A 22,546-nucleotide genomic window follows, 5' to 3' on the forward strand; every position below is an offset into this window, starting at 1 on the left:
TAAACATGATGAGATCTATTTGCAATACCAAAGTTGAGTTTAAAGTACTTGAAATTGTCATACGTAGAACACAAAACCTCCTTCATTTCCTTTTCTTATGGTAGGGATTAACTTCGTGTGTAATTTGATTTCCACTCTGGGACATTTATTCACCTGTTCCTTCCGTTTCTGGAAAACCTGTTGAAAGTGTTGACTGGACGTGGAGGAGGTGGACAGCTGGGTGGCTTTAAGATGATGTCATTCTTTCGGACTTGATTTGATTTGCGGACCGGTGACATCTGGTTCTGATTCAACTGGATCCACTGGCCTGGTGGACTGTTCGCACCCTTGTACTGGAACGTACGCTGTGGTTTAGGTGGAGGGGAAGTAGAATTTTGTGGACATGTTTTCATTTCACCAAGACACATAGTCACAGTTGAGGAATCTTTCTCTCTCTCCCAGAAAGATTCATCTGCCTCCAGTCTTTTCCAGAAACCCCTGGAGGTGTAAAAGTTGCCGGGAGGCAGTGATGCCTCTGGGTCATCTACACATTGAGGTAGAGAAGTTATTTCCACTTCTGTGAAATGGTTTGTCTTGATATGAATGCTGTTAACATTTTTAACATTAATTTTAGTTTCAGGGGGCTGGACATGGGTTACAGTGACCAATGGCTTAATTGCAGGCGTTTTATTCAAATGAGCTTGATTTCTTGGGTAATCAGAGTGGACTGTATCTATAATCGGTCTATGAGATACCTGGTTTTCCCTGAAATCCAAACCCAAGCTTTTGGCTTTCGATACAGTCACTTTGTTATGAACTCCATCACTTTTGTCATTGCAATCATGTCCGTTTCCAACAAGGTCCCCTGAAAGAGTGCGGCAGGCAAGGGTTCGTTGGGTCTTTGCTCTCCCAGTCTGGACTTCCACCTGGTGGCTAAGCCCCTCCCATTGGGAGATTTTCTGCTTGATATTGATGCCAGGTTCAAGCATGGGTGGCTGGGGAGTAACGGAAGTACATGCTGCCACCGTTTTCCCTCCTGGACCTCCTGCAACCACATTCCCCCCTCTTTTTCCATGGTCCACTTCAAGGGCCAGCATGACAATGAGGCTACAATGTGAGCCAGATGTCACAGCGAAGACATCACTGCAAGAAGCCTGCAGGCCTGTTTGGCATTGCTGGAAGTTACTGCAGTGAATGATGAGCTAATAAAGGAGTAAACCTCTCTTCCACTGTGCTCAGTGGTTAATAAAATTTACAGTAGATGTTGTTTCTGTAGGACACCTATGTGTCTAGATCCGCAGCCATTGTGTCCTCACTATGGATCCTGCAAAGAAAAAAAAACTATGAGTCTAACTGAGAGTGGGCAGTATGACCAAAATATAGGACTTATATGACTAATTTTATATCAATATAATGGTATATGTCACAATATTTTATTGTTGCTGGCAATTCAACAAATGAATGTTTTATATTTCAATAACCATGTGGTAATGCCTATTTCTGGATAGTCCAGTGAATTAAATACATTACAAACAAAAGGTACTTTATCTAATTTGATTATTTTCCTCTTGGAACTTGATAAACACAAACCAAAAAGATAAGATTTATAATAAATCCATAAGTCTGGCATAAATGCATAAACAGCTTCACATGATTTAAGAGCAGAAAATTCTAAAATGGAGTAAATATAAGAAAACGGATCGGTCCAACTCTAAATTTTGATTGGATGAGCCACGTTTGAAGACACTATAAAAAGCCAATATACTGAAATACAGTATGTCAAATATAAAAAAAGCAAATATACAGTATGTCCAATGTAAAAGACACCTGTGACCGCACATGAATTGAATACTATATGAATTTAACAAATTGCAATGTTGCTCGGCAACTAAACTCCATTGCACATTATATCCTTAATAGTTCTTCCTTGTCTTGGCTTGTTTGGGACACGTCCTGCTTTGTATTTTCAAAGTACTCAGTGTTTCTTCTTCACCCTCCCATTTAAATAACGTAAAGCAGTCCAGACCACAGATAGCTGCATAAATTGATCAACAATATACAGAAATAGTGTTTCTTCAACTTCAGGCAATCTCATGTGCCAGGGGTTGATTTTGATTACAACTAACAGATTGAAACGTATTTCTTTTTGTTATACGAAGGTCACATTAAAACTTTTTACCACAACATTTTAAATGCCTTTCATGTATAGATTTTAATGTTTAGCCTTGTCTCAGACCCAGACTTTCAATATTAAACTAAGGCAATCCATTATAAAAATAGAAAATTATAAAATGTTTAAAACTATGATAATCACAAAGTGAAATATAAATAAACAGTTTCTATGTTTGATGTGTGAAAATGATTTCTATCAATTATTACGACTCTCCCACAGATGTCACGCCATTTCCACCATACCAAACAATTTTGACTTGAATAAAGTTTTTTTCAAAAGTTAGTGTACTTGTTTACTGAGTTGACAAAAGTGGCAGTGAACAGTATGCTTGAGATGAAATATGAGACAAGTGATGTTTGAAAAAACAAACAAAGAAAATTCAAGGTTAAGATCACTTCAGCAGAACATTTTTATTGGGCATAATTTCAAATCAAGCTGTAAGATTACAAATTATGCAAAAAGTGTGAATATATTATTTAATTGTATGAATTATGTATTTAGTGTTATTGTTAATTTGTAATGAAATTGGCCTTAGCATGACAAATGAGTCTTTAAAAATGTTAAATATTTAATTTCCATTACTGTCATTTCCAACACGGAATTCTGTTAAGCACAATACAGAATCTGAGATGTGGTGGAAATGACACTGTGATTTTGAGAAAAAATAAATAAATACATAAATCTGTGCTGCATGTACATATACTGTTTGACATTTTTAGTAGTCAAATCAAATAAACCAGTCAGATTGTGAAAAAAAAAAAAAATTCACATAAATTCACAAGGCTTAAAGCACCCGAAGTTGAAGAAACACCCATAATAAAATCTCTAACGGTTGACAAATTTCTACCGTTGCATGGTACACCCATCATACCACCCAGCCCTGAGTCTAACACATTCACGTCTAACTGGATCAACAATTGGGTTCAACTGACAACCAATTTTTTCACCCATCCAGTACACAAAAATTGTGATGCTCCCTGCATGCTGCAAAAATGCAGGAAACCATGACCATCACAGTCAAGACCAGCAGAGGAACCCCCCAAAAAAAATCCCTAACAAAGAGGACACAATGACAGAAACATGATGAGAAGACAAAGCACTGTGGGGGCCCTCCGTACCCAGGAACACCCCCCCCCACCCTCTCCAGCAGGGTCGTCTGAAGCCCTGCCATGCATTAACACACTTGAGAATAATGTAATTCAGTTTCACTCCTCTCCAAAAGCTTCTTTCAGGCTGGCATGAAAAGGACGGGCATTCCAAGTATTTCCACATCCATGTGCACATAATAGAAAGGCCTTCGTTGTTGTACAAGAACACTCTTTGAAGGAAAATATGCACGCTTTCTTGCATGTTAATAAATGCTGGTGCTTGTGTAGAAAGCTGAAAACAAAAAGCGGTCACTTGAAATTCCTCTAGGTTGCTGTATTTCCCTGCATCTACTGTAGCTGGGATGAATCTGGCAGCTCCAACACAACCCCTCATCTGTGGCCAAAGTGTTTTGGACACGTTGCACATTATGATGAGGAAGCTGCGAATATTTAGAGTGAGGAGGACATGCTGAAATTCTTTGGCACAGGCAATTGTACGGAATAATAATTCTATTTGCAACATTCCAGGAAAGCGACTGGTAAATATGAACAGAAACATTTGATCAGTCAGGCCCGAAAATTATGCTTTGTTCTGGCTGACCTAAATCTAATGTGCATACTGAAATCCCTGCATGATTCGAGCCAGAACCCATCCCCCTTGATCATCATATCTACTGACCCACTTGTGTGTATGTATGTGTGTATGTGTGTGCAGGAAGGCCTAGCCTGTGTTTCCTGATACACAGAAAGACAGAATCAGCAAAATGTCCATAATGATGGTCTTACAAATTTGTTATGGTGTAGTATTGCAGGCTTTTTGTGTGTGACTCAGTTGTCTGACTCATTGTGCATAAAATATATCTTGCCGATGTTCATAGAGGACATCTGAAATGGCACAGATGGTCCTTTGGATAGGCTAGATCAGAAATTACAGGGTTCCCAAACCATTTGACCAAAGAATTTCCATGAGTTTTCCTAGACCTGTGGGAATGCACATGCTCTGGACCACTGCCGCGTACCATGACGTAGAGCTACTACTATAGAATTTTACCATAATTTATTCGCAATTCAAAACCTCATACAAACTCACTGTTTGCCGCAAAGTCACCATAACATAACATACATAACCCATTCTTCTTCTATATATCAATACACCCTAGTTTACATATTATATATATATATGATTTTTATAAATAGGCTACTTTTATTTTCTTACCACCCTCTCCTATCCTAATAAACTATATATATTTATCATCTATATATATCCCATCCTTTATTTGTATTTAATAATGTGTACTCATGTATTTATAATTTCCTTATCCTCATTTTCTTTCTCTTTCCCTCCCTGGTTGTTTTGTAATTTTGTAGTAGTTTTGTATGTATCTCTCTGTATGTGAATAAACAAAAAAAAAAAAAAAAAAAAAAGAGAGAGAGTTTTCCAAGAATTTCCAGTCCTTTAAAATGATTTTTTTGAGATTGTACTCACAATGTTTAGAGCCAAGCATAACAAACGGTTTTTGACAAATGCATATTTATTATAGAAATTCCAATGGCATTTCCACAAGTTCCATGACCTTTCCAGGCCAAGAAATTAGTGCTGCACAATTAATCAAATAAATAATCGAGATTACAGCTGCCACAATTAACTAATCGTGAAAAACGTCAATTAAAGCAGTCCATTTAGGTCTACTCGTGTTGCACAAAATATTCTATTTACAATTTGTTTTTTGTAGTATTACCAAATCACATACATGTCCGTTTCTTGATTTCTGTGTATAATTTTGTCAAACTCTGAATAACGATTTCGTTTTTCATTCTGCAAAGAGGGCCAATGTGAACTTGACCATTTACTGATGGTATAAAATAGCAATAATAAAGTAATTAAACACTTCTCAGCTTCATTTTGATGTGTAGCCTACATAAAGAATGGCATGCAGATGCCCCAGACAAAATATGTATTTTAATATTCATTCTATTATTTGCAATTACAATATAAAGGGGGGAAACATTCTGTCATAATCGAGCAGCTCTACTAAACATTCTAAAATGTTCAAATGACCACAAAAACACTGAATCTCATTCAACCAGCAGTTAAATTCAAATTACTACAACCTTGCTGGATCTGTGGTAGGCCATCTAACTCCAATCACCATGACACAAGCTTCCCAAATGTGCAGGGAGGAAGTCCTCAGGCCATTCCCAGTATCAGATCCAGAGGCCCAGAATAAATAATTTCTCAGCCACTTGCTTCCAGGTATGTCGCCGCACGCCCCTCAAACTCTACATTTAAGGTTTGGTGATCAAAAGAAACCTAAACAACCGCAGACACACACAAAACAGCACTGTGCCATGCCAACATAAACCAGACACAAGTATTACCCCTGCCCTCATATGGTAAACAATCAAGACATACATAAACCAAGATTACCTCTGACAGTTGATCCACCCACCGCTGGTACCTGTGCATGAGTGGGCATGCCTCTGGGTGGGGTGGAGGGTGGGAAAGTGAGTGAGATTACTGTCAAAATTATAAGGATATCATGTCTATAAGACCAGGGTTTGTGTGTGTGTGTGTGTGTGTGTATGTTACGTTAATGATATGTTAGGCTAAATAGTAGGCATTAATGTTTATTAACGTTAACAGAGTTATTATAAAATGTTACTTTATATATTAGGGGTCCCTTGATGGTTGAGAGTCTGGGTGGGAGACCCTGTGTCTGTAAAGGTTGAAAACTTCTGCTATAATAAAGACAAACCCGTGTATATAATACTAGCCACTGCCTACCACATTTACTTTTATAGTTAATCATTAACTCAAATGAGGTGGCATCTTTTAACTACAATGTCAAGCAAAAAACGAAACAAGTAGAATATTTAGACTGTCTCCAACATGATTAAATTAACTTTTTAATGAGCATGTTTACGTGAAGGACCGCGACATCAGTGTAGGTTAACGTAAATACTGTAAAAGTCTTCTATAATGAAACTCGTGCGCAAAATTATGCAAATTAGGAAAACAAGCGTTTACTTTGTAAAAGGCTCTCAAATCAGGTACGAAAACCAATCTAAAAATAAACCAGAGCTCCTTTATGAGAGCCAGTTTAGGTCTTTTGTTATGTAGAAAGAAATATCAACTTACTCGCCAGCACCCGTCCATTGTTTCACAACACATATGTTCGACTCAAGTGAAAAAGTATTCAAAAGTGTCCAGATAGAGTGATGTATATGTTTTGACTTTGTTGTGAACCCAAAGTATTCAGTGTCTCGCGGCTGGTTAGCCAGTTGGCTAAAAACTTCAGTCCATTCCTCCAAAGTAACTTTGTATCCATTCACGTCCAGAGAGAGAGAAACCGACCGACGAGTTACAAAGTAACAAATAATTCCCGGCAACGGGCAACAATGTATAGCCTGGCGTTGTTTATATTCCTGTTCAAAAAAGCAGAGTTAACGGAGCTGCAATTGGAGCAAATGTGTATGTGGAGTCGTCCTCTTCTCGCGCTGTCAGTTCCCCATCTGTGCCTCAGTTCCCCAGCGTGGATGAATCAGCTCATGAACTGCTGCTGCAATAAAACTGGAGTCGGTTCATTCAATTACTCATTTGAACTCAACTGCCTGTTGTTAGTTAAGGAGAAATGTTTTTTTTTTTTTTTTTTTTTTTTAACAGAAAAGCTATTTAATTATTTAAATGATATTGTATAATAATTTAATGACTACAGTCAAATAGGCCTGCTGTATGCTGACAGTGATAGATAGATAGTTAGATAGATAGATAGACAGACAGACAGATAGATAGATAGATAGAGGGATGGATAGAGGGATGGATGGATGGAGAGAGAGTATGAATGGGTGGATGGATGAATAGAAGATAGGTGGATGGATGGAGGGATGGATGGATGGAGAGAGATAGATAGATAGATAGATAGATAGATAGATAGATAGAGGGATGGATAGAGGGATGGATGGAGAGAGATGGATGGATGATGGATGGATGGATGGATGAATGGATGGGAGGATAGATAGGTAGATAGATAGATAGATAGATAGATAGATAGATAGATAGATAGATAGATAGAGAATATGAATGGTAGATGGATGAATAGAAGATGGATGGATGGTGATGATGATGATGGATGGATGGATGGATGGAGAGAGATGGATGGATGGTTGGATGGATGGATGGATGGATGGAGAGAGATGGATGGATGGATGGATGAATGGATGGGAGGATAGATAGATAGATAGATAGATAGATAGATAGATAGATAGATAGATAGATAGATAGATAGATAGATAGAGAATATGAATGGTAGATGGATGAATAGAAGATGGATGGATGGTGATGATGATGATGGATGGATGGATGGAGAGAGATGGATGGATGGTTGGATGGATGGATGGATGGATGGATGAATGGATGGGAGGATAGATAGATAGATAGATAGATAGATAGATAGAGAATATGAATGGTAGATGGATGAACAGAAGATGGATGGATGGTGATGATGATGATGGATGGATGGATGGATGGAGTGAGGATGAATGGATAGATGGATAGAGAGAGAATATGAATGGGTGGATGAATAGAAGATAGATGGATAGATAGATGGATGGATGAGAGATAGATGATGGATGGATGGATGGATGGATGGATGGATGGATGAACTATTCCTTTAAGAAAGAAAAATGGAACAATCCATGTTTTTTTTTTTACTTTCATCATGTTTACTTTCATCATGATTCAACTCTTTCCTTCTTGTAATAAGTTTACCAGAAAATAAAAGCATCACCACTAAAAATGAAAGTGTAATACATTAAGGCACAAAAGGGATGTAAACTTTTATGGCTTTAAGACTGTCTTGGAGGTCAGACACAAGACGAGTTAGACAAGCAATCAACAAATCAGACAACTGTTTACAAGAAGACTCAGAATATGGAGTGCTGTCTCTCATTAAAATATATGCTGCGATTAATTATCCCATGGGCATGATGACTTTTTTTTTTTTTTAAAGTCAAATAATTAAGGAGAGAGAAACACTTTAAATACAATCAAATTATTGGAATAATAAACAAATAATTTAAGGAGAGCTGTCTGGCAAATCCACTTGCATGTTTGTTTGTTTGTTTATTCAGCCATCAAACCCTCTTTAATAAGGTTCAGCTCATAGCATTGGGTCTCATAGCGGTAGGCCATGCGAATCTGAGCCACGTTGGTTTTGCGTATGTCGTTGCCCTCTGGACCGTCCTTCAAGTAGTTGGTGCCGAGGAAGTGAGTCTTCTCCTGTTTGTGTGAGAAAGAAAGATTATTATGTTGCAGTTTGATTATCCAGATTCAAAGAGAAAGCTCACCTCATTAGACAGGCCGCTCTGCAAGACACTGTTTCTGGCAATCTCACACATGTCACAGGTGCTGAGTTTGAACACCTGAGCTGCAATGGCATACTCCTCCATAAGTGGCTCCTATTGATGAAATACGTCGGTTAAACACAATGAAATTAAATCAAAGGAAAAAGAGGAAGAAGGACAATCTCTGTCTAAAAGCAGTCAATCTACTGTACATTTTTTTTTAATTGTGTGGCAACTATGATTCTATAATGCCTTTTTATTCATTTAAGATTGACAATAAATGTGAACATATAGAAAGGGGCAAGGTCTCACCTTGGTGTAGTGGAACTGCATGGGGTCATCAGTGGACAGGGACACCATCAGGCCCTTCTTGTGGAACTCCGGCAGTGGGTTCTTGTTATACTCTAGGAACAGGCTGTTGTTACTAAGAGGGGACATGGCAATGGGGACCTGGGCCAGATAATACAGGTACTGCAGGACAGGGCTCTGTGAAACATGAAAAAACAAGTACATAAATCAATACATCATCAGTAAGGACTTATTAAAGAACACTCTTTATTTTCAACATGAATATACTGTACTTTTTTTTATATAGGTATAACATCTGTACTTTCGTTACACTTAGATTTGTTGCCCTCTGAAAAACAATTTGTGTAGTGATGCACTGAAACCTACTCATCATATTGCTTTTTTATTTTTTATTTTTTTTTAATTTTTTTTTTTACAATCAAAAAGATTTAGGTAGAACAACACCTGATAAGGCCATCTTTAAAATGGTTATAGGAGTAATTAACCATTTGTTTAAGCCCACCTCAGTTCAAAACAGAATTTCTTTTTCTTCTTTGGAACACAAAATGAGAGATCACCATCAGTTTTTGTTGTATGGGAAACATCACATTCACAAGTCACAAGTCACAACAAGAAAAGATTACACCTACTGTAAGTCGATTTGTTGTGCGTCCCATACTGCCTAGTTGCCAAAGAGAGGGCTCTAGGCAGGCATGTCATGTGCTACCATTAACGCACACAATGTAGTGGGTCACTTCACAATGACTGCATAAGATCTGGTCCTAAATGACTAAACCAGGGGAAGTCCGAAACATAAGACTGGAATAACATCTCAAAACTGCACATCTGTGTCTTATTGGCTTCTCTGTGGCAAAACATTGCAGAACATTGAGTTGTTTTTGTTCTAATTTGTTTTTGTTTATTTGTTTGCCATTTGTTTATTGTTATTTCAGTTATGTCTGTTGTGTTTCTTATTTCAACTGTATATTTTGAAGAGAGATAGAGGGGGGTTGATGAGGTGGCAAGGTAAAGGGTGCCCCCTATATGTCAGGGTAAGTGGTGTATTAACCTTCTTGAGGTTGAGGCCATGAGAGATGTTGTCAGCAGTCATGAAGCAGGCCAGCAGGTGAGTAACAGCTCCAGCCTCTCCACAGTGAGGTCTGAACTGGAATGTGTTCATGCCTCTTTCCCTGGATCATATCAGAACACATATAGTAAACTTACAGTAAACTCAAAAACATTTTCTAATATAACAAACTCTCATGAATTTGTTTTAATGGTTTAAAAATCAATGTATTATGCACAAACCCAGGATTTTATTTAATGAACTATGTATGAAGAAAATATAAGTGGTGCTCATTACCACAATGCTAGTTTGTTCTGGGTGTTTGGCAGGGCATTGCTATATGGTTGCTAGTTGGTTGCTAGGCATATCATAAAATATCGATATATCGATTATTGATTGGCACGTTATTTTTTCAATATGTTTTTAAGGCATCAATATATTAACATTAGCCAGCATTTAAATTAGAAGCCTAATTTGTGTGCTTTCCCAATTCACTGTCTGTTTGCCTTCTGTTAAGTTTGGCGTAATAGCGTTTGGAGACCACAAGAGGGTGATATAACATTTACTGTACTTAATACTGAAGGACACATCGATGTGGTGCAGGACAGGTGGCAGTCCAAAGTTGTAAATCTAGTCACCATACACACAAATGTTACGAAGGTTTTTGTACTTCAAGAATGAACACTGTGACGTTGAGTTTGCAGGTTAGAGTATGAAACTGGTGTAACTGCGCAAACTGAACGATTAGACATGGCGATGTTTATTATGCAGTTTCTCTTTATGTAGCCTGAATAGGTTTCATTCAAGCTGTCAAATCACAAAAAGACATACTTGTAACTGAAAATACATTGTGTAGGCTTTATAAAAGATACATATTGACAATATATCATCCAGTGATGGCTTTTAATGGAAAACTATGCAAGTTGCGCTCTGTGGCGCTGTAAAGTTTTGAGCAGCCTCCAGAGTTGTAGCTAGGAGTCGTAGGTGTGTCGTATGTGTATGTACCTTCATAGAAAATAATTGTTTCTAATTTTAGAATGCGCCATGTCATCCGGCAGACGTGTCAGGTGTGCGACCTCCTTTAATTTACCCTGCCGCTCACACAAAGTTGTGTTGAGAAAGATGTTTGAAGAGACAAAGATTAAATTATATTCACCCTTTGCTATATTGAAAGCACTACAACTACACATTATATGATGTTTTAACCTGTGAATTTCATTTTTTTTTTTTTTTTTTTGTACAGTAATTTCAAATCAGATGATTGCAACACACTTCAAAAAAGTTGGGACAGTTGAGTGTTTATCACTGTGAAACATCACCATTTCTTCTAATAACACTTCTTAAGCATTTAGGCACAGAAGATACAAGTTTGTTAAGTTTAAAAGTGGAATTTCCCCCCATTCATCCATTGTGCAGGTCTTCGTTGCCGTATTGTTCGCTTCATAATGCACCACACATTCTTATTTGGAGTTGGTCAGGACTGCAGGCAGGCCAATCTAGCACCCGCACTCTCTGCTTATTCGGTCAGTATGTTGTTTGAAGTTGTCCTGCTGTTAATGCCGGGACGTCCCTGGAAAAGACGGTGCTGGATGGCAGTATATGCTGTTCCAAAATTTGTACATATCTCTCTGCATTAATGGTGCATTCACAGATGTGCGAGTTACACGTGCCATGAGCACTGACACACCCCTGGCCCATACAGACACTGACTTTTGGACCTGACGCTGATAACAGCTTGGATGGTCCTTTTCCTCTTTGGCCTGGAGAACACAACAGCTGTGTTTTTCAAAAACTATTTGAAATGTGGACTCTTCTGACCAAAAAACACAGTTCCACTGATCTACTTTCCACCTAAGATGAGACCGAGCCCAGAGAAGTCGGCAGCGCTTCTGGACAGTGTTGATGTTGGGCTTCTGCTTTGCACAGTAAAGTCTTAACTTGCATCTGTGGATGCAGCAGCGAGTGGTGTTGACTAACAAAGGTTTACTAAAGTAATCCCAATCCCAAATTCATTATATCTATTACAGATGAATGATATTTTTAAGACAGTGATGTCTGAGGGATCAGAGATCACGCGTATTCAGAAGTGGTTTTCGTCTTGCCTTTTAAGCACCGAGAGCTGACCAGATTCTTTGAATCTTTAACTATATTGTGCACTTTAGAGGGTGAAATGCCCAAAATTCTTCCAATTTGTCTTTGGGGAACATTGTTCTCAAAGTGTTAGATTATTTGCTGAAGCATCTGTTGGCAAAGTCTTGAACGATCCTTGCTCTTGAAGGACTAGGCTGTTTTTGGAGGCTCCTTATGTACTATGACATGATTGCCTTACCTGTTTTACATCTCCTGTTTCACTTTGCCTTGTTATTTTAACTCGTCAAAATGTTATTAGTCTTAAATTGCCCGTCTCAACTTTATTGGAGCGTGTTGCAATCATCTAATTTGAAAAAAAAACCAATGAAATTCACAAGGTAAAACATAATATAATGTGTAGTTGTAGTGTTTTCAATTTAGCAAATGGTGATTATAATTTACAAATCACTACTTTTTGTTTTTATTAGCATTTTTCATACTGTCCCAACTTTTTTGGAATTGGGGTGTTATTAAGATGCGTTTCGGGTGAACCGATCACATGTGGTCAGTGCTAAATACAGGTCTAAACAGGGTCTAAAATGTTTTGTGATCGTATCACAAAAACCGTCAAAAAAGCATGTGACCACATCACATTTGAGGTGTAAATGTTAATCCCTCCTGTATGTGTCCCAGCAGCAGTGAAGCACCACTCCTCACCTGTCAATCAACCGCTGCGCTAAAACAAGAGTTTAAACTTTGCTGTTTATGTCAATCGGAAAATTCGAAAAATGGATACATATACAATAACAAGAGCTTCACGGATCATCTTTAGTGTGTCTGATATCAACACAGATGAGAAGCAGGAACACTTGAAGCTCCTTTAATACAGGTAATTCAATAAAATAACGGATAACTCTGCTTGACGTTGCTTTTGTGCTTAAATTAAATTTAAATCGCATCTGGGAGAAACAGCGTGCCGGTTTTTTTTTTTATTTTTGTCTTTTCTGACTTTGTTGCGCTTTAATATCATGAAGTAACACACTGACATAGTGATTGTTTAATGTCATCATGAAACAGAGACCTTCCTCTCAAAATCCGAAAATAAATGGTCACTGGAGACGCATTTAAGCGACCAGGTGTAAATAGCGATGTGTCTAATGATCAGATCTCCCGAGACGCATCGTAATACCAGGTGTAAACGGGGTCTTAGTCAGGGGTTAGGTTTTTTGAAAAATGCAATCTATTTCTTTTGATGCTATTGAGGTACTCACTTGCGAAGCTGGTTGAGTAGGGCAATGTTTGCATACATGTAGTAAATCCAGTAAGTATATGATGGGCTCTTAACAATGTCCCACTCCTCGGGCTTAGGACTCTTTGTGGAGAACATGTGACCGCTGTGTTTAGACTCATCATCCACACTGTCAAATCCTGTCACCTACAGAGAGACAAAACACAGGGATTGATGGGTTAACAGACCCATAAGGTATTTAGTATCAAGTCTAAGTGGGTGGTTGACAAATAACTTTATTTTAAACATCAAGATTTTTTTGTAAAATGTATTTGAATATAAAACAAAAGAACAAAGAGTGTATTTTGGGCACTGTGACTGGTAACCATTTATTTTACATTTATGCATTTGGCAGACACTTTTATCCAAAGCGACTTACAGTGCCCTGATTACAGGGACAATCCCCCTGGAGCAACCTGGAGTTAAGTGCCTTGCTCAAGGACACACAATGGTGGTGGCTGTGGGGATTGAACCAACAACCTTCCACTTACCAGTTCAGTGCTTTAGTCTACTACACCACCACCACACCATTTTAAATGTTTAACTTTTTTTAATCACTTTGCAGTTCACTTAAATTGTCTCTTTGTGTGAGAAATTAATTTTTAAAAGTACAAATATTTATGTATTCTCAATTAATATTAGGTCATAAAAACATATTAAGCTACTTCATTTGTTAGATTCTCTCACATGCTTCAAGAAGACACTAAGTTCTGGGTTGGACTGTGGGTCAATAGTGGCCTGGAAAACTGGGAGGAAGATGTTCTCCAGCATCTTTCCGAAGTGTGGCACAAAATTCCTGGCTCTGAAAATGTCACTAAAGGGAAAATAAGAGATATTCTGTTAACAAAGTTTCACAAAGACTGAGACACTGGTCATAGAGCCGTTAATAGGGTGTGAATAACTGTACCGTTAATAGGGTGTGAATAACTGTATCTGAGAAGTGAAACAGGTTTACATACTAGATTCTGGGCACTTGAATCATCCACTTGAGGTTGGGAGAAAAGACTCTGTGCTTGTTAAACCAGCCCGAAAGTTTAGTCCACTCATTAGGATTACAGCCATAGATGGACAGACGAGGTTCTGCATACTGGTATCTGGCATCCTCCAGGTCACTAGCCACTTCCTGTCCAGAGATTTTGGCTGGTTTGTTTGGTTTACCATTAGTGCAAACGTGACATTAAATAATAGCATGGTTAACTCAACCTTTACCTTAATGATGGTGGCAAAATACTCTCCAGATATGTGGTTCTCACTCTTCAGATAAAGATCACGCAGCTCACTGGCACCCACAGGGTTGTACTTGGCATTAAATTTATCGAAACGCTGGAAGGTTTGTCTTCCCTGCATAATGGAGGATAAAGAAGAGATTATCGTTTTATACTGTGTTCACGCTGTGTCTGAATAACTGTAATTACGAGATGACTATCTGGAGATTCTACTATGAGCTCATATTTAGCAAAGTTCATTACACCAAAATGGATCCATGTTGTTGATGACAAAAAAAAAATTATAATCACTACAATTCACCTCTATATTCTCTTGCAAAATATTGAAGAACTTGGAAAGTGCACACCTGGTTAAATAAAATGACATATCAAATGAAGTTTTGTTGAGTTAGCTACATAACTACCATAAAAGGGATAGTTCACCAAAAAATGAAACTTTACTCACAAAATGTTTTACCAAAAATGTACTCACCATAATTATGCTCCAAAACTGACTTTATTTTTACTGTGAAACACAAAAGGAGATTCTGGCAAAATGTAAGCCTATTCACTTTTATTGTATGGAGAAAAAGGTGGCTAACATTCTGTCTAATATGTCCTTTTTTGTTCCACAAAAAAAAAAAAAAGGCATATAGGTTTGTAACAACATAAAGGTCAGTAAATAACAACAGAATTTTCATTTTTGGGTGAACTATGACTTTAACTGTTTGTTATCATTTTGGTTGTACTCACATGACATCAGAGCAGTCTGAAAAGCTAAAGCTTTTATCATATTCCAACTTTCCGACTGATAATCACAGGTTCTACCAGTATGTGAACGATTTTTACAACTTGGAATCTTGTAACTGATATGGTTATTCCAAAATGATATTAACAAATCATTGGATAAGAAAACATATCAAAAGGCCAAACATCAATTTTGACGCAATAAATATCTTTACGCTCATCACAAATAATATTTACTGCAAAAAATTAGGAGTGCTAAATATGCTGCCTAAAAAGACAGAGACAACATCGGGTGGAATTTCTAACCCAAGTAATGCCCAACAATAGGGTACTTGACCATTGCATAATAAGCTTGCTGATCTGCCATTACTACCTCAAGCACCAATTTACAAGTGCTCTAAAGAATAATTTCACACACACATATTATTTGTAGTCCTGAAGGACTATGTGTGACACCTACAGCATGGACATCCAGGGAGTCTACAGTCAGGTCATATGGGTGCAGATTGAGAGAAGCAAAAAGCTCCTTCATGGTTACTTCCTTGCCCTTCAAAACGTGAACGACCCGATCTCCGTCCACACGGTAGGACCTCTTGATGAAGCGGAGAAGATGCTTCTGGTTCATGCAGGCAGCAGCGTGGATGTGAGTATCAACCTATGCCAGAGACAACAAAACATGACATGTCAAAACTCAACATATTTATCTACAGGCTAAATTTGCTGTAACACATGGACAAAGGATACCATTGGAAATATATAATATACAGTATTTACCATGCATGATGAAATTAAAATATCTTCTCAGATGACTCGTCAGATCATGACTCATATAACTGATCTGAGTAATATTGTCACTGCCTTATCTAAATGTGTTGTTGCGAGTTGTTTATTGTAAATTGTTTTATTGTCAATGACAGGTAGCTGTTGTGAGTCATACCTTCCTACAGTTGTAAAAGTCTCTGTGTGGATTTTTCTTCAGCTCTTTCATTTCCTCCATCTCGTTCAACATTTCGTGCACGTTGAACTTTGACATAAGAAATTTCAGACGACGATGAGTGTATGTCTTTCTGAGGGGCAAAACACAAGGATTTAATAACATAAAAAAATAAACTTGAGTAGCACAGAACATTCATATTTTCCATTAGATGATCATATGCAGTACACATGGGTGTATATGTAAAGGAAAATGAAAAGTCATAACTTACTCACCCTGATTTTTTGGTAGGAAATAACCTGAAATGACCTGAAAATGTGAAAATTTTTAGCACTTAAAGGGGTCATGACACAGGGAATCAAATTTGTTCTTGATCTTTTGAGATATAAGAGGTCATTGTACTATAAAAACATACTGTAAGTTTCAGAACTCAAAACTTCCTTCTCAATGCAAAAAGAGCATTTGTTGAAACCAAGCTGCCAAAACGACTCGTTCTCTACGTCCTCCACATTGTGATGTCCTACTGTGGTAGACATTTGACTGCCTCCACAACAACACAACACATCAACGTCTACTTTACCTTATTACTTCTGTGTGAGATGGCAGTGAGATTAGCAGTGATGGCAGATCAGTCAACAGCAGAGAGCCAATCATAACAGTGGCCGTTTACTGTCAAGTCTTCAAGGAGAAACAGCACCAAAACCGAGCGTTTCTGACAGAGGGTCAGAATGAGGGTGAAAAATTATAATTTATCATATTTTTTGTGCAAACACTACTAATATTATAAGTAAACCTCAAGAAACCTAAAATGTCATGACCCCTTTAATAATGCAAGTACTGGTATAAGCCAATGTGAATGAGCCTCTCTCATAGCATAACGCACAACGGATGTCAAAATTTCCACAAATTGTTTTTACTTGAATTTCATTTTACTTTTGGGTACTTTTTTAAGCTTTAAAAGGTGCTATCCACTATCATCGCATTGAAAAGACGGCCTGTGATAAAACATCTCCTTACATGTTCCACAAGCACATAAGTCATACGGATTTGAAACAACATGAGGGTGAGTAAATTTTGACATAATTTTCATTTTTGGGTGAATTATTCCTTAAGTACAATCCATCAACATAACTTACATTAATGATTCATTCAGATTTAAAAGACTATACCGGGTTCAATACAAGTTAAGCTCAATCAACAGCATTTGTGACAAAATACTGATTACCACAAAAGTTTATTTTAACTTGCCCCTCCTTTTCTTAAAAAAAAAGCAAATGTCAACAAACCCTAAAATGACTGTAAAAATGACTTTTTAAACAACTTTACAGCTTAAATAATACATGAGTTTTAACAGAAGAATTAATGTAAGTGCTTTTATAAAATTATAAGCTTCACATTTCTGCCTTTAAACCCTCCAAAAATTGTCCCCATTCACTTCCATTGTAAGTGCCGCACTGTAATGATTCATTTAATGCAGTTATTTAGCATTTTTGGGGTCTCTCGGGGAGGGGCTGTGGAGAGAGATGTATAGTTTTGGATGTGTATGATTATTATATATATATATATATATATATATATATATATATATATATATATATATATATATATATAGTGTGTGTGTGTGTATTCTTATGTGTGACCACAGGGGTGTTTGTTGGGGGTCAGGGTGGGGTTGGTGATTGGGGAGGGGTAATAGTGGGGGTTAAATGTTGATTCAGTGTATATATATATATATATTGTGTTTTTCTGTGTTATATCTACGAATCAATAAAGAATGTTAATCAGAAAAAAAAAAAGGTAACGTGTGTATAAATAAAAAATAAATAAATTACCCAGCTGTGCAGAGCCAACTAAGTAAGCCAACTTCCAATATTGTGATTTCAACACTGAATGCAACATGGCAGAATATCATAACAAGAAATCATGATGTGATCTGCAAGACTTTACTGGACTTACACTGGGCCCTGAGCAATCAAAGCAATGAGGAAGTTCATGTCGTCGATAAAGGTGGCGAGGTCAGGACCGGGATGGTTAACAGGCTGGTTTTTATCAGCAGCTGCTGCGTCTTTGTAGACGTAGATAACACCATCCTTCATGCGAGCAACGTAGCCGAGGTTTGGAGGCAGATCTTTTGTACAGAAAGGATCCTCACCAGCCTTAGGAGGAGGGGTGAAGACTGAAACACAACAATGACTTTTACGTTCACACTGTGTGGTTGCATTTTAGCAAATTCATAAATATACTTTTTCTTCCATATTTTGGTTACCCTTCAAAACATTTTTATAGTAACATGTACATTTTAGGATGCATAAAAACAACTGAGGAAATTGTGTTAAGTTATAAAAGAGCTATGTTAGATAAAATCTTTAATTGTCAGATTTTCTTTTGTATTCTGGCATGATGTGCTTTGATTAATAGGTGTGATGCCAGTGACTGTTGTAAATATAGGGCATGTTATGAAAGTATTCTGTCCAGTATTCCGTTATTACCTGGAAACACCTGATCTTCAGGTTTCCATTCCTCTCCTTCAATCTTTCGTAAGAACTGAGAGGGTGTGTTGGGGAATCTTTGGAATGCCAGTTTCATGTACTTCTCTCTGATGGTCAGGGCACGGTACAGACCCTTACAAGCCAGATCAAAGTCATCTATGGTCACCTGCAGTACAGTTAGGCTTAGGGTTAGATAAAATGTTTATTATTTAATTATATACACTGCCTGTCCAAAAAAAAGTAGCATACCCTAATATTTTGTTGGACCATCTTTAGCTTTGATTACGGCACACATTCGTTGTGGCATTGTTTTGACAACCTTATGCAACGTCACAACATTTATTTCTGTCCAGAGCTGCATTCATTTTTGGCCGAGATCTTGTATTGATGACGGGGGAGTCGAACCACTCCGTAAAGTCTTCTCCAGCACATCCCAAAGACTTTCAATGGGGGTTAAGGTCAGGACTCTGTGGTGGCCAATTCATGTGTGAAAATGATTCCTCAAGGAGTATGCCCGAGCCATCAGGGAAGAACAAATCCATTGATGGGATAACCTGGTCATTCAGTACCATTTATCTAACCCTAACCATAAGACTTCATTTTATTGCCGCATAATGTTGCTGAGCCTAGACCTGACCAATTGAAGCAAACCCAGATCATAACACTGCCTCCAGAGTCTTGTACAGTGGGTACTATGCATGACGGGTACACCGCTTCATGGGCTTCCCTTCTCACCCTGACGCACCCATCGCTTTGGAATAGGGTAATCTGGACTCATCAGACCAAGTGACCTTTTTCCATTGCTCCACAGTCCAATCTTTATGCTCCCTAGCAAACTGAAGTCGTTTTTTCCGATTACCCTCACTAACAAGTGGCTTTCTTGTGGCCACACACCTGTTTAGTCCCAATCCTGTAAATTCTCATTGCATTGTGCATGTGGAAATGCTCTTAATTTCACTATTAAAAATAGCCATGAGTTCTACTGTTGATTTTTCACTCAGTATACTAATGAGTTACTTTTAAAAGTAACGTTACCCAACACTGGTCAGCAGTAAATTATCCACAAGATAACCTGATTTGCATGCTATCTTTTTATCACACCAGTCTCGCTTGAAACTAAAGCACTTTCAGTAAGTTTCTCTAGACAAGGGTATCTGTTAAATGCCCTAAATATAAATGCTAATAAAAAGGTAATAAGATGCATTACACAGACTCTGTGGCACTATATTTAAAACCAGTCATGTGAACTCCCTGCTGTCATGCCAGGACAGATGAGTAGAATCCTAGGCAAGAACTGATGACTACACATTCACTCCTCCATCCTAAATGTCACATATACATTTCAGAAACCAAATCCAGGGCTGGGCTCCACCTGCAAGGATGGAGAGATCCCCTTGGCTGGTCTATTTCTGCTGGTCAGTTCGCTGCAATGGTCTTGGTAAAGGCCAACATGATGAAAGAACAACTTAATACTTATTTAACATGTCCCAGTCACTAAAGACATACCCAGAAGTTATACATTGGAACGTACCCCAGCAGCATAGTCACCAGTGATGGACACCCTCTGGAAGTGAGGCACCTCCAAGTAGGTTGGTTCGTCTTCTAGCTGGGGTAGAGTGCGGCTGAGATGTTTCTTACTATGTGGGGATGGGTTAGGGATGAGGTTAAGATTATTCGATGTATCCTTTCAATAAAGAATTGAAAGATTATAATTGTTTGTGTTTTTAGCTTAAAGGTGAACAGAGTAACTTAGGTCTTCTTGGACTTACACTGACACCTAGCGCCTTGGATGCAGCATCATTTAAAATCAATAGTTTTCAGTTTCAGATGCCACTGTATAAATTTATTATTCACAGTCAGCCATGTTTCCTCAAATAACAGGACAGTTACTGAGATTAAGGGAGTAGTATTTGGCTGGTCATGTGATTATAAAATGGCATCCCCCATGTGCGGACCCTCTCCATGTAGAATAAAACAGCTTTTATAAGGTTACTGATATGACTGGAGTCTTTGTTTTAATGTGAGTGGTCATGATTTCCTACATATATTGCAAAATTACAATTAATGTCTTTAGGAGTTCAACTTTTTTAATGAGGAAAAAATTACTGAGTGCACCTTTAAGCACATTGTGCTTTGTCTATACTTGTGACTTTGATAAAATGAGATCACATGTTATGACCAATTAATGCAGAAAAACAGCTAATTCCAAAGGGTTAACATACTTTTTCTTGTCACTGTAGGCTACTAAAGACACAAAAATATAGACTATATTTTAACAAATAGATTTTATTCTGAATATTATAGAATTAACATTTTAAACAGCATTTTCAAACAGTTTTTGTTACCTCAAAAGTTAGATCACAAGTAAATTAGACAGTCAGACATTTTCACATGCCGCCAAAATGACGCTTGCGAACAGAAGTTGAAAGTAACCAAAGCAACAGAAGACCACTCAGATTTTCCGTTGGGATCAGTATCGATACCTCGACAAAATTTAAGTACTGTCATTATTTATCACTGTATTATAGATTTACATATCACAAAACATGTTTTGTATTCTTGTTTTGACTAAAAAAAGTTTTTGAAAGTTCCTAAAGATTGCTTAACTCTTCTAGGGGTGCCAAAAGACAATTTGGGATGTGCAAGCGGAACCTCAAGATTGCAAATCCTTTTGAAGTTATTATCCTTTGAAAGTACCTTTTTTCACTCACTATAAAATATTTTATACCTAAAGAAATGCATAGTACTTTTGTCAGAAATGTTTAACTCCTAAGAGATTATATCAAACTGAAGTATTAGTGGCCTAGAAAATGCTGTTTTACTCTACATAAGGTTTTGTATCATGACAATAGTATCTCCATTATGGTGGCCACAAAGTTGAGATCACATAACCAGCCAAATATCATTCACTTTATGTCATCAACCTCCCTCTTATCTTACACTTATGGCATCATTTTCCTATGACTATGCCGATAGGTGTCAGTAGACTACATTATAGTCCAAGACCACTGTCATATCGGCCAGCAAAACATAAACAAAAAAAAAAAATACTGTCATTGAATAATTTGTACACTGACCGCTTCTCTACATCATCATCATCTGCTACGTGCTGGGCCAGCTCTTGGTTGAGGATAGGACAGTCTTCAGCCACATCAAACATGGATATCTCCTCACGGACGTCCTCATCTTTGGTCTCCGAAGCAAACACCCGCTCAGCGATCGCACGCATACGATCGTCCGTCTCTGATGACCAACAAAATGCATGCACACATTGGTTTTAATACAAGTGAATTGTTAAAGTAGACATTTGTCAACCAAGGCTAAACAAAAAAACAGAACATATCAACTATAGCACTAGAAAGCCCAAAAGCAGTTTGGAAGCATCAACCAAGACCACATTTTCTGTATGGTCTGACAATCATCCAAGCATAAAATTAATTTTAAATGGTAAACACTTACAATAAGTGAACCACCAACTTGTAGCAGTATCTGACTACTGCTCTTTAGATATTTTCAGACAGTACTAATTGCTAATTTCGAACTTTCAAAGCATGCATTTGGCACAAGTAGACAACCGATTCAGAATGAGTCATTGCTGTGATCTCCAACATTGATTAAACAAAATATCCCATGCAGAGATGAACAAAACTATTTATGACAAACTCATTAAGCCAAGACACACATTACCAACTAACAGCATAATCCAAATCATAACATCTAGAAGCTAATGTATAAATAAATACAGACAAGAAAAGATGTGATATCACAGGCTTACTTAATAAACGTTGTCAAGAATTGCAATAGACATGCACAGAAATCACCAATGTAAGCCCAAAGGACGCAAAAGGACAATTTTATCATTTGTTTGCTTAGGAG

General features: G+C 37.6%; 2 protein-coding genes across 2 annotated transcripts in view; both read right to left on the reverse strand.

The window, feature by feature from the left end:
- Positions 1-6,755, reverse strand: part of LOC127415016 (DENN domain-containing protein 2C-like) — a 34,055-nt gene extending 27,300 nt beyond the window's left edge. The window contains exons 1-2 of the mRNA XM_051653473.1: positions 6,380-6,755; positions 154-1,303 (exon numbers count right to left, since the gene is read on the reverse strand). Of these exons, the coding sequence (XP_051509433.1) occupies positions 154-1,076 (923 nt within the window). The 5' untranslated portion in view covers positions 1,077-1,303; positions 6,380-6,755. The remainder of the gene's footprint in view (positions 1-153; positions 1,304-6,379) is intronic.
- A 1,292-nt stretch (positions 6,756-8,047) lies between these two features.
- On the reverse strand, positions 8,048-21,936 carry LOC127415025 (AMP deaminase 1-like). Its single transcript, XM_051653488.1, has 14 exons — positions 21,748-21,936; positions 20,202-20,307; positions 18,671-18,836; positions 18,138-18,357; positions 16,185-16,314; positions 15,708-15,902; positions 14,505-14,636; positions 14,255-14,418; positions 13,983-14,109; positions 13,279-13,442; positions 9,941-10,061; positions 8,896-9,069; positions 8,587-8,697; positions 8,048-8,518 (listed from the first exon to the last, which is right to left on the reverse strand). Exons 1-14 carry the CDS (start codon positions 21,897-21,899, stop codon positions 8,363-8,365), a joined length of 2,118 nt encoding a protein of 705 aa, XP_051509448.1. The 5' UTR covers positions 21,900-21,936; the 3' UTR covers positions 8,048-8,362.
- Between the last annotated feature and the right edge of the window lie 610 nt (positions 21,937-22,546).

This window comes from Myxocyprinus asiaticus, chromosome 24 (assembly GCF_019703515.2).
Source record: "Myxocyprinus asiaticus isolate MX2 ecotype Aquarium Trade chromosome 24, UBuf_Myxa_2, whole genome shotgun sequence".
NCBI lineage: Eukaryota > Metazoa > Chordata > Actinopteri > Cypriniformes > Catostomidae > Myxocyprinus > Myxocyprinus asiaticus.